General features: G+C 52.6%; 1 protein-coding gene across 6 annotated transcripts in view; it reads right to left on the bottom strand.

Annotated features, from left to right (window-relative positions):
• Window positions 1–193: 193 nt before the first annotated feature.
• Window positions 194–16,527, bottom strand: part of ADORA1 (adenosine A1 receptor) — a 41,510-nt gene continuing 25,176 nt past the window's right edge. For all 6 annotated transcript variants that reach the window (XM_070767728.1, XM_070767729.1, XM_070767727.1 and 3 more), the window contains one exon: window positions 194–2,147. In XM_070767728.1, the coding sequence (XP_070623829.1) occupies window positions 1,508–2,147 (640 nt within the window). In that variant the 3' untranslated portion in view covers window positions 194–1,507. The remainder of the gene's footprint in view (window positions 2,148–16,527) is intronic.

The following is a 16,527-nucleotide window of genomic DNA, read 5'->3' as shown; positions in this document are numbered from 1 at the left end:
TAGGATCTTGTTTCACATTCAGTTTGCTGACCTTAGAGGATAACTACAGGAACAGACACACCCTTCTCTGGAACCCTCCTTGCTCCAAATGCCTCCATGCCCTCCCGATTCCCTTCATTTCTCCCCAGACACCACCACTGATTTCTATCTGTTGAGGTTGCCTGTTGCCCTCAGTGGTGGAGTGCATTCTCCATGAGGGTTGACGGTCTTTTATTAGTCAAGTGACCTCCCTGGGAGCCAGGGGACATTCCACCTGAGAGAGGGAAGGGCCTGGAATCAGCCCTGGAGTTGCTGTTCACACTTAGAACCTGGGCCCTCACTCCTCTGTATGAGGAGCTTTGGTTTGGGCCAGGAGTAGGCCCTTGCCGAAGGGTCTAGTCTAAAGGCCTAGACTCTGCAACAGAGCCTCAAAGCCCGTGAATATAGTACTAAGTGCCTGGGGTGCTTAGGGTACTTAAAATCTGGTAAGACCTTCCTGTCCACACACTCCAGAGGGGCATCTCCTCCGGCCTGAGCAGCCTGTCACACTCATCCCACGGTGCCCATGGCAGCCCACTTTCCCTTGTTCGTCTCCTCCCCAGGCAGGCAGCATGTTCCCAAGAGTTGACAGGTCTGGAGTTCCCCAGAAGCAGCAAAGAGGGGTGTCACCTAGGAGGGTGCCCAGCACAGAGGACTGGAGGAGCTGGTAGAGCTGGTGGCCCAGATGACAAGCCGCAACGCTTCATTCTCTTACTTGGGATGCTCAGGGCAAGAGTCAGGGCTCAATGCTTCTGCCTCGTGGCTGTCTGAGGCCGACACCTGCCATTCCACACTAGTTCCAGGGAGCATGGAGCTCCCACTCAGGGACCAAGGGCTAGTGGAGAATGAAGCAAACACTGGAAATGATTTCTGGACCCGTTCTTTCTGCCTCTCACAAGTATAACCTTGGAATCCCGGGGGCGAGGAGAGCAGGCACCCTGGCAAGCATCATGGTCAGGAACACAGGGTTGTGGGAGGTGGGGACTAAAGGCTCCTTGATTCCTGCCTGTCAGTGGCTCTGGCCACCTTCTTCTGCAGAACAGGAGAGAAAACAAGGCCAGGACATCCACTTTCTCTCCTTCTCTCTGTCTTGGCAGGGAGCTTCTCTCCTTAAGCTGGGTCCCAGGGCTGCAATCCCAGCACCTGTCAGACAAGCCGCTGTCCTGCCTGCTGTGGGAGCTGAGCTTGCTCTTCTGGCCTACGTGGTCCCACGGCAGTCTCAGGGTCTCAGGCCCACTCAGGCCGTGGCACTGGGCTGCCTTGGGTTGATCAGGCAGATGGGGAGGCCCAAGCCACTTTCCTCTTTCCCTCAGGTTACCTGGTTCTCTCCCCATAGACTGACCTCCCAAACCTCCCCCAGGACCGTGAGGGGCGGGTCACAGCCACAGCCCACAGCAGGGAGAGACCAGGGAGACGAGTGGGATAGCAGGGAGGGGAGCCCTGGGCTGAGACACCCCAGATGCGGGCAAGGGGGGGTGGCGGGTGGAGTCTAGTCATCGGGTCTCTCTGCTGGGGCATCCTCATCAACGGGGGGCGCAGGCTGGCAGCGGAAGTGGTCATTCCAGATCTTAAGGAAGGTCACTCGAAACTTCTGGATGCGGAAGGCGTAGACGATGGGGTTCATGGCCGAGTTGCCGTGTGAGAGGAAGATGGCGATGTATATGAGGATCCTGGGCATGTGGCAGGAAGGGCAGAAGAGGGTGATACAGTTGAGGATGTGCAAGGGCAGCCAGCTGAGGGCGAAGAGGAAGAGGATGAGGGCCAGCGACTTGGCGATCTTCAGCTCCTTCCCATAGTACTTCTGCGGGTCTCCGGAGGAGGCCGACACCTTCTTGCTGAGCTGCTTGCGGATCAGATAGAAGACCTCCATGTAGATGAGGACCATGAGCAGCAGCGGGGGCAGCACCCACACGAAGAAGTTGAAGTAGACCATGTACTCCATGCTGATGACCTTCTCGAACTGGCATTCAATCACAGGCTCGCCCACGCTGCCATTGGCCAGCCAGTCCCGCTCCACCGCGCTCAGGTTGTTCCAGCCGAACATGGGCGTCAGGCCCACCACGAAGGAGAGAATCCAGCAGCCAGTGATGGCCACCACAGCCCTTCGAGGAGTCACCACTGTCTTGTACCTGAGGGAGAGGAGGGCAGAGTGTGAGGCCCCCTTCTCGGTTCACCCAGCCCCGGGGGTCTCTAAGAGAAGCTCCTTGCTCAGCCAGGGCCCAGTAAGTGGGGAGGTGCATGTCTTTGGCTAGAGGGCAAAGTCTTTGGGATCTAAAATTTAGGCCAGAACTTGCAATGCACTGGCTCATGTCGCCTGCTGAGGGTGGGAAAAATCTAGAAGGAAATAACAGATGAACTCCTTTAGGAGTTTTACTAAAATTACCAAAGTAAAAATTGTTCATATGCACTTGGAACACCCCCACTGGTGACCTTATCATGGCTTCATGACAGTCCCCACATGGTAGAAAAACACCACCAGAATGAGGGCCCATTTGACAGCTGAGAAGACTGATGTTCAAGGTAATCAGGTGTTCTTCCTGAGGCCACACGGAGGGTGCAGGCTATCCTGTGCTTCCTAGCTTACCACACAACAAAATGATTAACAAACCACCCCTCCCCTTGGGCCAGCTGACTCACTATCATAAAAAGCTCTCCCACACCCGCCTCCCATGGCTCCGTCCCATCTCCCCAGCTCCATCCTAACCTCCCCTCCTTTTACAGTCATTGTACAATGCTTATCTCCTGAAGGGTTTATCTCAAGAACCAGCTCTCCTCCCCCAAACTAATTGGGAATTATTCTCAAGAAAGAGAACTGACGGTTCCTGAGGACTGCATGCAGGGGACCTCAGTTTAGGCCTGCATGCCTGGGCAAGGTCATCCGTTTTCTGAGTGCTTTCTGAGTGCCAGGTGTTGGTCCCTGTGCTGGGACCAAGATAAAGAACCCCTTCCTCTACACAGCTCACATTTTGAGTGAAGAAACAGAAAACATAAAAGAAAGAAAGAAAGAATACAGCTACAGGTTGTGATATGTCCTTTGAAGAAAATGAACAGGACCATATTAAGGGACAGAGCCCCCAACCCTCTTCAGGCCATAACCTACACAGATATGAAACCATTAGGAGGGCCCTGAGAATGGACGCGGCTGACCGTGGGCCATGCCTCTCTCTCTGCCACTGTCCCCACGGTGGAGGAGATGCAGTCTAGAGGGGCTCCCCGCTTCCCTTTAAACCAATTCAGCCAGTAGCCAGCATGTCCTTGGCCCACGCACTGGCCTTGGGATGAGTGCCAAAGGCTGGGGCCTGCCTGGCTCTGGGCCAGCAGCTTGCCCAGTTGTTATTTTCCGATGCAGTTTCTGAGATGGATGGAGTGGCCTCCTGAGCATGTAAACAGCTACTGAGGCCCACGGGTGTGAAGGCGGAGGCCTCCTTCTAGCTCCATTTTCTTCTGTCCTCTGCCTGGGGAATCTGCAGCTTTGTCCTCCACAGCAATATTTACTTTACTGGAGTGGAAAGGGAGATGATTTGGGGGATGTGAGAAGCTGGACCCACTCCCACCCCGCCTAAAAAATGAGCACTAGAAGGGACCCTGGGAACCTCGTTTCCAATCTCATCATCCCAGTGGGGAAACTGAGGCCCTTAGAACACTCCAACACCACAGCGTGGTTCCCCTCCCCTACTCTGTAATCTTGTGTCCCCAGAGCTCTGAGGAGTCTTGAAAGCTGCCCAGATTGCTTGTGCCTATCTGAAGTTATGGTTTTTCCTGTGGTCATGTATGGATGTGAGAAATAACTTGGACTAGAAAGAAACCTGAGCATCGAAGAATGATGCTTTTGAACTGTGGTGTTGGAGAAGACTCTTGAGAGTCCCTTGGACTGCAAAGAGATCCAACCAGTCCATCCTAAAGGAGATCAGTCCTGGGTGTTCATTGGAAGGACTGATGTTGAAGCTGAAACTCCAATGCTTTGTGGCCACCTGATGGGAAGAAGTGACCCATTTGAAAAGACCCTGATGCTGGGAAAGATTGAAGGTGGGAAGGGAAGGGGATGACAGAGGATGAGATAGCTGGATGGCATCACAGACTCAATGAACATGAGTTTGAGCAAGTTCTGGGAGTTGGTGATGGACAGGAGGGTCACAAAGAGTCGGACACGACTGAGTGACTGAACTGAATCCTTGCATTCTTGCTGTAACTAAAGCCTATTTCTGCCTCTTGAATCCCCAGCAGAATAGCAAGCCTGGTGCATACTTTGGAGCCACAGATCCATATCTGAGTCCCAGGTCTGCAACCTACTTGGTCAATTCTTCCTCTGTAAGATGAGAGTATGGGACCTACTTCGGATGAGTTAATATATGTGAAATGCTCTGTAAGCACCCCACCAACATTCCTGTGCCTGAGCTCCTACCCCTCCAAAGCTCCTGAAAACACACACACCTGGGAAACCCTGCTATCTTTAGATGTTCAGCAAACGTAGCCCAACGTGTCTGCAATCATCTGGCTCAGGATTTGTTTCTGATGAGCTCCAATTGCTTTCCCATGTGTCCCATGGTGAAAGAAGTTCTGGCAGAGTCTATGGGCTGTGACTAAAGGACTGAAGATCATTCTACAAAAGAGAAAGGCACTCTGTCACAGCTGTCACAAGCAGGGGGCAGGGCCCTGGGGTGAGCCTCAGCAGGGCCAAATGGGGCTGCAGCTGCAGAAGGAAGGGTGGAGGCAGGCGTCCCCTGTCACAGTTTATCACCTCTGTGTTCACATCACGTGTGCCACTTATAAGGTGCTTTCACATTCATGTCTCAGGTCATCCGCACGACCACCCTGCAGGCTGACTATGGGTTGTTTAGTTGTGGATGATAAGCAGATTCGGAATATCCCTTTCTGACAAGCTTTAAAATGCCTGTCCACAGGTGGTACTACCCGGAGAAGGAAGGGTAGACACGGTGAGCTCTGGTATTGCCATCCAGCCTGAGGACTGGAGGCGGGGGTGCCTAGCCCAGGACTCACATCTGGGCAATGATGACCCACCAAGAGAGGACCTGAACTCTGACAGTGTCCCAGATGGGAGACAAGGAGGAGGCAGCTTCTGTCTAAAGAGGTGCCCCCCTTTTCTCCTTCCCGCACCTTTCTCAACTGCCTGGAGCCCTGGGGTTAAAGCTTTCCTGGGGCTCCTCCAGGACCAGGTCCCAGCAGACCCTGCAGCCTACGGTATCAGTTCTCATCTGTTTTTCTTGCTATTTTTTCCATAGTGGGAAAGGATTAGACTCAGAACCTTGGTGGGGTAGGGGCAGGCATTCACAGGAAGGACTATCTCCCGGGGCTGGGAGAAAAACTCACTTCTCCTTACATGTGGGAAAGAGCAGCAGAGGCTGCAAGTTCTGGGGTGCACATAGAGTGGGACATGTTCAATAGGACAAGCGCTTGTCCCCCTCAAGTCATGGTCTAAGGCCTCATCACCCCTGGGGCTGTGCTGAGAGCTAGTCAGAGAGATGACTGCCTCAGACAAAGGGGAAGCAATAGCGTCGAGGCACTGAAACACCATGTGGGGCCCCACCGCAGGCAAGCAGGGTGGGCAGCCCTTCGAAGACATCACTGAAGGAACCAGGGAGAGCCCTGCCCACCCCTGTAGCCTAGTGAGGGCAAGACACAGGGCAGGGCAGTCAGAGCTGTGGTCTGGGGCAGCCCCCTGGGCTGGGCAGGTCACATGAAACATTTCAAGGTTTTGTTCTTGTGCAGGGAAAGCCGTTGTAAGCAAAGCAAGAATATAATCCAATTTCGGTTTTTAAAAGATACCTCGCGTTGCGGTGTGGAGTGTGCTTTGTGCAGCGGGGAAAGCAAGAACACCACAGGGAGCCTATTTCAGCTGTCCAGGCAAGAGGCAGGGATTCCCTATTCCATGGTGGCTCAGTGGTAAAGAACTCACCTGCCAATGTAGGATACATGAGAGACGTGGTTTGATGAAAAGATCCCTTGGAGGGCATGGAACCCACTGCAGTGTTCTTGCATGGAGAATCCCACTGACAGAGGAGCCTGGTGGGCTCCAGTCCATGGGGTCACAAAGAGTCGGACATGACTGAAGTGACTTACACGCATGAAGGCGAGAGGCGAGGTGGTGACCTCGGGTAGGTGACGGTGGGGGTGGGGAGGAGCTCCCGGCTGTCAGAGGTGTTGGGAGCACAGCTCACAGGACCTGCTGCTGAGTTTGGATGTCCAAGTGAGAGAGAGCACCATCAGGCTGAGACTCAGTTTCTGATCCCTACCACTGAGGGAACAGTGGTACCCCGCCTTGAGCCTGACCCCTCTCTCACCAGGGGCCCTTCTCCTCTCCCAACCCCTCAACGTGAATAAATACACGTAAAAATGGACACATGAATCCATATATCCATTTATTCAATCTTTATGATTTATGCAGTGGCAACCACATTTTATTCAGCAACAAATAAAAACGACTTATTTGACCATTCATGATTGATTGAGGACAAGGGCCTCTTCTGAGCAGTATGAGTGAGTGCCACCAGGCCACCAGCCAGGCTCCAACACACACAGCAGTCCTGCTCCCAACACACAGTGAGACCAGCAGAGGCTTCCCCAGCTGGAACCAGTCTCCCCAGAGTCTCCCAGAGCATTTCCATCTCAAGCTAAATTCCAGCAGGAGCTATGAGCATGCCTGAGCTCTGCATTGGCCCTTTGCATTATGAATAAGCCCTCTTCATGGGTTGGAGACCCGACTGCAGAGAGGCCTGGCCTCTGCCTGCCTACAGCGTCATAGGACGGCTCTTCAGGGACACCATTGTGGACTAATTTTTAGGCAGACTCTGATACCATGAACAATAAGCTCCTTAGAACAGGAAAAGCTTAGAATGCCACCAGGTGATAAAGAGACCCGGGGACCTAGGCAGGAAAGATGCACTGGACAAAGAAGAGAGAAGGGAGGAAAACAGATCCTCAAAAAGTCTTTGGTGGACAAAGAACTGGCCAACAGAGCAAGGCGCTCAGAGAAGCTGCTCCAGCCCTGCACAGACTAGACAGGTGTGCTGTCCTCAGGCTGGGCACCCTACCCGCCCCACACCCCCGGCCCTGCCCTGTTCTGAGTCACAGGGGATGGGGGCTAACTCCTGAAGCCTGCATCTCCCAAGGGCCTGGGTCACTCGGTTCATCGAAGGCATTGGACTGCTGGAAGGAGGAGACGGAAGGATGTTTCCACCCACCTCTCTGTCACAGGAGGGTCTCAGGCAGAGGTTAAATCTCTTCCTTGGCTCCACCTCTGGCTATCAGGCCCACTGTGGTTCCAGCTTCCACTAACCGCCCACAGCCCCTGGGTTCTGGGACCACCTCCTTTTTTGTCCTTCAGCCTAGGGGTAGCTTCTTTGTTGCTAATGTCTGAGTTACCTCACTATCCCCTCTTTGACTTTTCAGATGCTTCATGGCCTATGTTACCAGTTCCTAATGAAGGCATTAAAAGCCCTCGGTTGTAAACACCTAATACTTTCTGTGTTCCAGGTTAGATCCCAATGGTTCAGGAGTAAAGCTGGAGCAGGAACAATTGAGTATAGTTATCACAAAGAACTCCCTGCTAGAGAGACGAAAGACCTGGCCAGACTTTTAATAAATATGTGTTAACTCAAAAGAAGAGAGATAATCCAAAGAATGAGTGTGGAAAAGGCTACACATGGTTCTGTTTGGAGGCAGGGGTGACGAAGTGTCCTGTGAACTGCTGAGACCAGGGCAGGGTCCGCAGGCCATCGTCACCTGCTTCTCACCAAGGCCTTAGGCATGCAGACTGAGTAGGGGACTGGAAGGGGCCCACACCTTTCTGCAACATGCAGTTTGGATAGTCTGCGGCTGAATCCTCCATCTTCCCTTCCCTTTCTTGCCGTGTGAGAAGGAGTCATATTCCACAGCTCGGTTACCGCCTTCCTTGCCTCCCTTCTTATCATAGATCTTAGCTACTTATAAATGGAAACTTGGATCTCAAGATCAGGGACGTAAGACTTTCAGACTATTAAACTGCTTCCTGCAGAGAAATTCTCCCTTTCAAAGGAAACAGGAAACCATATACAATCAAAAGCACACTCCAGGGACAAAATATTTAATAGTAACATTCCCCCGGGAGTCTGGATCAGAAGCCCCAGGGAAGGACCAGGATGTCTGGGTCCTAATTATCCTGCCTTGAATATTGTTTGCTTTAGGCCCTGTGGCATTACCCACCACCTCTAAATATCAGTGTCACCAATCCCCAAAAAGAGGATCCATCTGAAACCCTCAGGGCTACTTTGCAGAGCTACAGACAGTAGGGGAAGACACTAAACTCCTTGAAAGAACAGAGCTGGATAAATTAATTATGCTAGTAGGGTAATGGACCTTGGAAATAACTCCTGGTCATGTTCTGAGGACAAACAATTCAACAGACCGGTAGGAAAAACAATTATATCTATGTATGTGACCCAGTTGGAGAAGGAAATGGCAACCCACTCCAGTGTTCTTGCCTGGAGAATCCCAGGGATGGTGGAGCCTGGTAGGCTGCCGTCTGTGGGGTCACACAGAGTTGGACACGACTGACGCGACTTAGCAGCAGCAGCAGCAGCAGCATGTGACCCAGTAACGTCCTCTATTCTGAAACAACTTCCCCCACCCTCTCTGCTTCAGATTCAGAGCTTCCTTGAATCTGGGAATGAGTGGAAGACACATGCTATTCTCTGCCCCAAGGGAACTCCCCTTCTGACAGGGGAGGTATAGCTCCTAAATCTCTGATGGAAGAGCAGTCCAGGCTAAATAAAACATACAAGGCCAATAAAAGTTCCTGGCCTCAGCCCCAGACTCAAAAGCAGTCCAGATAACTGACATCACAAGCTCCTCTAGAGGCCTAGGAGCCTGTGACAAAGCCCCTCTCCTCTCTGGCTGTGTCCTCTCATCCTCACGAAGAGGGGTTGGGATTTGTTCAGAGCATCTGATGCGGAGGACGCTGCAGGGGGTAGGGTGATTCAGGGAAGGCATGCTCTCAAAGTATGAAGGTGAAAGTGTTAGTCACTAAGTCGTATCCTACTCTTTGCGATCTCGAACTGTAGCCCGCCAGGCTCCTCTCCATGGGATTCTCCAGGCAAGAATACTGGAGTGGGTTGCCATTCTCTTCTCCAGGGGAATCTTTCTGACCCAGGGATTGAACCTGGGTCTCCTGCAGTGCAGGAAGATTCTCTACTGTCTGAGCCCCCAGGGAACCTTGCCTACATCCCCAAGCCTTTCTTGCAGTCCAGGGCATATCAGAACATCCCTACACAAGCAGCAGGAGACCCGGGACTGTGCTCTGACACAGTCCCCTGGGTGACTTTGAGATGCTGTCACTTCCTCCCCAGCCCAGTACTCTGACTCCTGAGACCAGTGAAGCCCCACATCCCAGGAACAGGGTGGTCTTCAGGGAGGAGAGTGTCTTACCTGAACTTCAAACTCAGGAAAACAGGACCCAGACCTCAGCATTCCTGGCCATTTCCTGCTCTCAGATTTGATTGTCTCCAGTTCTTGGGGGTAAGTCCAGGATGGTGAAAACATCAAGGCCAGATAGCCCCACCTGCTGTGGGAGACTTTCTGACTCATTCGGTGGCATGGGAAAAAAAAATCCTGTCTGCATATAGATTTGATGACCTATGAGTGGTTGGCACGGTGAGGCCTTTCTGGTTTGACCACGGTGGTAAAGGGTGTCAAATTCTTTTCCAACAGAGTGGAAAGACCTGATGTTATAGGAAAATGGAGCTGAGTTCTGGTCCAGGCTTTGCAGGAGGGAATGAGCTTGGGTGAAACTCTTTTCCAATGAATGAAGAATGCTATGGAGTCAGATCTGAGTTTAAGCTTTGGCACTACCAGTTAACAATCTGTGGCCTTGGCCAAGTAACAATTCCTTGAGCCTTGCTTTGTCCTCAGCACACTGGCACAAGAGGACCTACTTGGCAAGCTCACTGTGACCACAAGGCCCCTCTGTGAATAGTAGCAACTGGTGCCTCCTCTTACCACCGCCCCTCTCCCAAGGACACCCCTGGCTCTACCAGAAAACACAGTCAGCTCCTGAAGAGAAACAAATCAGGTTGCAGCAACTCAGAGAAACAAAAAGTTACTTGTTTCACTTCAGCTCCCCTCCTGAATTCAGCCTTGGTACAGAACTAGTCTGTGTCCCCTGATCTGACTAGTGTCTGAGTCTTTGGGTGGGGAACGGACGGGCATGGGGAGCTTGCTGAGCCCAGCACTACACCCCACACAAGGCCCTGGAGAAACCTTAATTCCTGGCTAAGTCCAGTAAAGCTCTCGCAAGTAAGCGGCCAGTGCAGAGAGTGGAGACGGGGGGACAGTCTTGGGGGGCTCCGGCGCTGTCTCCCACCCTCCTCTGCTCATCTTCTAGTCTGTCTGGAACTGTAGAGTACTCAATATCTGCCCGAAGGCCTGTTTCCCTCGAGGGGCCATGACCCATCCTGGGTAGAGAGACAGTGAGCAGAGTCAAGAGCAGCCCGAAGGGGGTAGCCCACTGAGACCAGAGAGCAGACCAGAGCGTGGAGTCACAGGGGTGCCCCCCAGGCCTCCCCTGGCCTGGGGGTGGTGGTGCTTGCCCTGCAGAGGCTGCTGCTCTCAGAGGACTTGGGTCCTTACTCTGCTTTAGCCGTCTGGGCCTCATTGGTGTTGTTTAGTCATTAAGTCATGTCCAGCTCTTTTGTGACCCCATGGACTGTAGCCCACCAGGATCCTCTGTTCATGGGATTTCCTGGGCAAAAATACTGGAGTGGGTGGCTATTTCCTTCTCCAGAGGATCTTGCCAACCGAGGGATTGAACCCAAGTCTCCTGCAGTGCAGGCGATTCTTTACCAGTGAACCACCAAGAAAGCCACTTTGGCTTTCAGGGTCCCCTAAGTCACAGCATCAGCCCTCTAGGAAAGATGCAACAGATGTGGGAGGAGGACAGGAGAACAGGGAGACCCTCCTCTGTGGAAATCTTTCCAAAGAGAGGTCCCATCTCACCCACAGGCCTTTATTCCATAGCTTGTACTTTTACACCAGAAAGTCCTACCCAGGATCTAACTTCAGTCCCTCCTGCTGTATCCCAACCCAAGGAAGTACTGCTCTTGGGACCTGGAAGAAGCTGCAGTCATATTTTCCCAGGTCCTGTCCTTGCTCCCGCCTCACGTTCAGGTTGGTGGAAATTTGGAGCCCCAATTACAGCAGTAAGAACTCCAGCACCCAGCAGCTTCCCATCGTCCCTCCTTTGTGCCTCTTCACGCTTCCTTTGTCTTGAGCCCCACCACAGGCCTACTCACTGATCCCCGCAGTGTGCAGGACATTCACACGAAGCTGCAGGCCAGGCCCAGTCCCGGAGCCAGCGCAGCCACTCGGGCAGCAGCACACAGCAAAGTTCAGCAACGGCTGCCAGCCCTGAGCCCTGTCCCACCCTGCCTTTCCGACTTTTTGGACTGGAGGCTTTTCTCCTCTTTTCTGTAGCACCTCCAGAGATGGGCTGGGGAGAAGGAGGGTCCTGATGCAGTGAGAGACGGGGAAGCACCCAGCATTGCCCAGGTGCCCTTCCCAGGCCTTCTCGCAGTCGGCTCACCTGGATCAAGGTGGAGGCTGATACCGTCCTCTTCGCCATGCGGGGCATCACTAAAACTATGCTTTCCTCCCTGAGCATATAACTGCAAGTTCCCCAGTGACGGGAGTCAGGTCTGGTTCAATGTTGTATTCCTGGCACCGGCCATGGTACTGGTACACAGTAGGCACCCAATAATATTTTTAGAAAGGAAAATAGATTCACATAAAATGCTCAATGAAAACCAGAGACGTCAGAAAAACAGAAGGCGGGAGAGAAACAACAAACTCAGTGAATAGAAAACAGGCACTAACATGGTAGATATGTTATCATGGTAGATATGATATCATTGGCCATTTTAAATGGGAATAAAGCAGGAAGGAGAGGAAGAGGAAGCTGCTCTGAGGCTTTCTGCTTCTTGCCACAACATCCCTTCTGGAAGGAGAAGAACAGAACATGCACCCAGCCCACCAGCTGAGGAACCTCCCATAGACTCCTTGAGATTTCCAGTCCTAAGTTTCTGCCCCAGTTACCCAGCCCACTTTCCATTCTAAGTCACCCAGCGTAATACATTAAGCTACTTAATTAGGCGATTCTAGCCTATTTAGAGTCTAACTACACTTCCTCCTGCTGCAAGGCTAGCCTTTCTCCTTACAGCTGCTCCTGGGTGGAAGCAGGGGACAGTCTGTTCTCAGCAAGCTGGCCTACCTCCCCGTGACTTGCATCAGGATAACGGAGCAGTATGGAGCCACTGGCAGCATCCCAGAGCAGGGACCTGGTGAGGCAGCTTCTCGGAGCCTTGATCAATGACCTCATTTTCAGTCACTTCTGCCACTTCTGCAAAGCCTAATAAATCACTCACATCTGCCACAACCCTGGATGAGGGAATCTCACATTATGATGTATGTGGGAGAGGAGGAAGCTTATTAAAAATCAAAGCCTTTTTTCCTGTCTACCATTCACAAAAACTTCCAACTGCTGGGCTCAGAGCCGCAAAAAGTAAAGGCAGATTGTGGGCAATAATGGACCCTGGGGACTCAACCAAGCAAGAATTAGGTGGGAGAGGCATACCAGGCACGTGGCGGGGACCCCACAGTGGCTTCCTCTCCCAGCTGATGTTGATATCAACAGTCTGGGCCATTTGAAAGTTCCAACTCAAGTGCCCCACCAAGGGACCTGACCACCCACTACTGCCCCTCTCCTGGGGAAGCCGCTACCAGTATCTGCAACAGAGTCACACTAGTTGGCCAGGGAAGCAAGAAGCTCAAGATAACAAAGCACTGGCAGGCATGTGACAGGCATCAGAGGGCCGGGGTTCGAGTCAGACTCAAACCTGCTGTGTTAGCAGATTGCATCACCTCTCAGAATCTTAGCAAGGCAGATATCAAACGGAGCTGATATCTCCGGAGCTGCCTCACCCACCTTCCAGTGTTTCCACAGCAACTACTTGGCACTGAGCCTTCCGTGCAGTCTCTCCTTTCCCCTTTTCAAAATCCTCCTGGGAAGAAGGCAGCATCTCCACAGATTAGACTGGGTACTCTCTCAAAGTCATACAGCTGGTGGTCAGAACTGGGATTGTATCTCAGGCCAGCTCCCTCCAAGACCAGGGTTTGGTGTCTCACACAGTCATATCCCCATGAGGCAGGGCAGACCCTGAGAGCAGGGACTGTAGCCTTACATCCCCAGTGTCCCTCACCGTCCAAGCTTCTCAGACTTCAGTGTGTGTCGAAGGAGCAAGGCCCAGTGGTATTCAGCCGAATGGTTGGCACAAAAAGTTACCCTTCCCACTGTTGTTTGTGCAAAAGCCTGTCTGAGGAGCCCAGGAAAAAGAAAGGCATATGTCTTGGATCCTGTAGGAAATAGGAACTCAAATCCATGCCAAGTCCCCTGCAAACCACCAGTGTGACTTGCTTCTCTTTATGGAGAGCCACCTCCACCATATGGAGGGAGCAAAGGCAGGGAGCCAGAACGGGAGAAAGAAGGGCAAGAGGCTTCCACCTCAGCGAAATGACAGTGGGGCGGAGCACCTCCAACCAAGGATCCTCCCTGTTGCACACATTATCTTGTCTGACCAAAAGGATAGCTTTTGTTGTTGACATTTCACAGGTAGGGAAACTGAGGCCTAAGAGGGTTCAGCCATGCAAGGCTGGTATAAACATCATTTTGACAAATAAAGACTTAACCAGGTTCCTCTGACTGTGGCCCAGTGCTCTTTACAGGGTTCCTGCTACCAGCGGGTGGCAGAGGAAGTTTCCCAGAATCTCTCACAACACTAAGCCCTAGGACCAAGCCCAGCGTCTGCTGGGCTGCCTCTTTAGCCCATCTCCTCCATCTCACTTCCACAGACCTCACTGGACTATTTCTACTGCCACGAGGCTAGCAACACTTCCTGATTTAGCTTCCTTGCACTTGTGATTGAAGTAGCTGTGCAGATGAGCACACGCAGGCTCTGGAACCTGAGAGAAAGCAGACAGGGCCTAAAGGAAACCAGACGGTGGGTCATGCCAGGCCTGTGCCCACTGCTAGCAGCCCCTGTCCTGGAAGTCTCAGCCCTCTCAGCCAGTTTCTCTTATCTGAAAAATCTTGTGTGTTCCAGCTCCGTCTCAGCCTAGAAGCTCTCTGAGGACAGGGACTGCGGTTCCCCTGGAAATCCCTGAGCACAGTGGCCGGGTAAGTGGGTGTATCACAAATAGCATTCACTTTGGTGTCTGGCAGGCAGGTGTTCAAGCTCCACTTTTGCTAATTACTAGTTGGATAACAATTTTCAAGTTCCTTTACCTCCTTGGTTCTCTATTTCTTTATTTGTAGAAATGATGTTTATACCAGCCTTGCACAGCTAAATAAAATTGAATATGCTGCCAAAGAAGTCACTCAATGCTGCTCCTGACATTGAGGAGACACTTAGCACGCAGCTGCCTCCCCTTCCCTCAAGATCACACGCCTCCTTCCTCGGGACCCTTTGTCAGACAGCCTCGGGGCTCATGGAAGAGCTTCAGGCAGAGGGAGGAGCCCTGGGCACTGTACCCGGAACAGTGACGGAGCACCACCTCACACTCAGCGCGCCTCCCAGCCTGCCGCAGCCACCTCCCCAAGGTAAAGACGGGACGCTTGTGAAGGAGCCCTCAAGAAACAGTGGTGCAGGTGTGTGTTAACTGTCCACCCCGTTTGCAACAGAGACAGAAAGACAGACAGACAGACAGACACACACACACACACACGCTGCTATCCATCTATTCTCCTCCCTTCCATGAAACAGCAGGAAAGGGGAAGATTAAGCCCTGTGGTACCAGAGAAAGATGGTGGGTTTATATTATTTTCACGTGTAATCCTCTCAGCTGTTCAGTGAGGTAGATATCCTTATGTTCATTTTTCACATGTAGGAACTGAGGCTCAGAGAGTTCTGCCAAGATCCCAGAACAAGTGAGCCGCAGAGTCAGGACGAGGAAACCAGCCCTGCCAGCCTGACTCCTGAGACACATAGTTCTGCGCCCCTCAGCTTGCCTCCCTTCTTCAGACTCAGCACACGAGCTGCCCCCTGGGTCCCTGCAGCCACTCTGAGAGGTCAATAGGGGCTGCGATTCCCCGCTCCTGATGGGGATGTGGGGCTAGAGAAGTGGGGCGGCTTGTTCAGGTGGTGCAGTGTGATGGGTGCAGTCTGATGGTGCAGTGTGATGATAGGTGCAGTCTGATGGGTGCAGCCTGATGGTGGGTGCAGTCTGTGGGTGCAGTCTGATGGGTGCAGCCTGATGGTGGGTGCAGTCTGTGGGTGCAGTCTGATGGGTGCAGCCTGATGGTGGGTGCAGTCTGATGGGTGCAGTCTGATGGTGCAGTCTGATGGTGGGTGCAGTCTGATGGGTGCAGTCTGATGGTGCAGTCTGATGGTGGGTGCAGTCTGATGGTGCAGTGTGATGATAGGTGCAGTCTGATGGGTGCAGTCTGATGGTGCAGTGTGATGATAGGTGCAGTCTGATGGGTGCAGTCTGATGGTGCAGTGTGATGATAGGTGCAGTCTGATGGTGCAGTGTGATGATAGGTGCAGTCTGATGATGGGTGCAGTCTGATGGTGCAGTCTGATGATGGGTGCAGTCTGATGGTGCAGTCTGTGGGTGCAGTCTGATGGGTGCAGCCTGATGGTGGGTGCAGTCTGATGGGTGCAGTCTGATGGTACAGTCTGATGGTGGATGCAGTCTGATGGGTGCAGTCTGATGGTGCAGTCTGTGGGTACAGTCTGATGGGTGCAGTCTGATGGTGGGTGCAGACTGATGGGTGCAGTCTGATGGTGCAGTCTGATGGTGGGTGCAGTCTGATGGTGTAGTCTGATGGTGGGTGCAGACTGATGGGTGCAGTCTGATGGTGCAGTCTGATGGTGGGTGCAGTCTGATGGTGGGTGCAGTCTGATGGTGCAGTCTGATGGGTGCAGTCTGATGGTGCAGTCTGATGGTGGGTGCAGTCTGATGGGTGCAGTCTGATGGTGCAGTCTGATGGGTGAAGTCTGATGGGTGCAGTCTGATGGTGGGTGCAGTCTGATGGTGGGTGCAGTCTGATGGTACAGTCTGATGGTGCAGTCTGATGGGTGCAGTCTGATGGTGGGTGCAGTCTGATGGTGGGTGCAGTCTGATGGTACAGTCTGATGTTGGGTGCAGTCTGATGATGGGTGCAGTCTGATGATGGGTGCAGTCTGATGGGAACAGTCTGATGGTGCAGTCTGTGGGTGCAGTCCGAGTTCCAGCCTCAGGGCTGCTGGCTCCCAGCCTCTCTCTGCCCTGGGAAAATGAAGGAATCAAGTCTCCTTGGTTGGGGAGGGGTTCCCTTGTCCTTGATTCTCCTCCCAAGTGTTTCCCTTCTTTTCTTTAAATCAACAGTAGATTGAGCTCAGACTCAGGCCATGTTCTGACCGGAAGACAGGGGCCCAAAGAGTGTCCCCTTCTTGCCTTTGTGGACGTCAGCAGTGGGAGGTGACA

Source organism: Bos indicus, chromosome 16, assembly GCF_029378745.1.
Source record: "Bos indicus isolate NIAB-ARS_2022 breed Sahiwal x Tharparkar chromosome 16, NIAB-ARS_B.indTharparkar_mat_pri_1.0, whole genome shotgun sequence".
Classification (NCBI taxonomy): Eukaryota; Metazoa; Chordata; class Mammalia; order Artiodactyla; family Bovidae; genus Bos; species Bos indicus.
The sequence above is the reverse complement of the archived record's forward strand: the minus strand, read 5'-3'. Positions and strand labels throughout refer to the sequence as shown.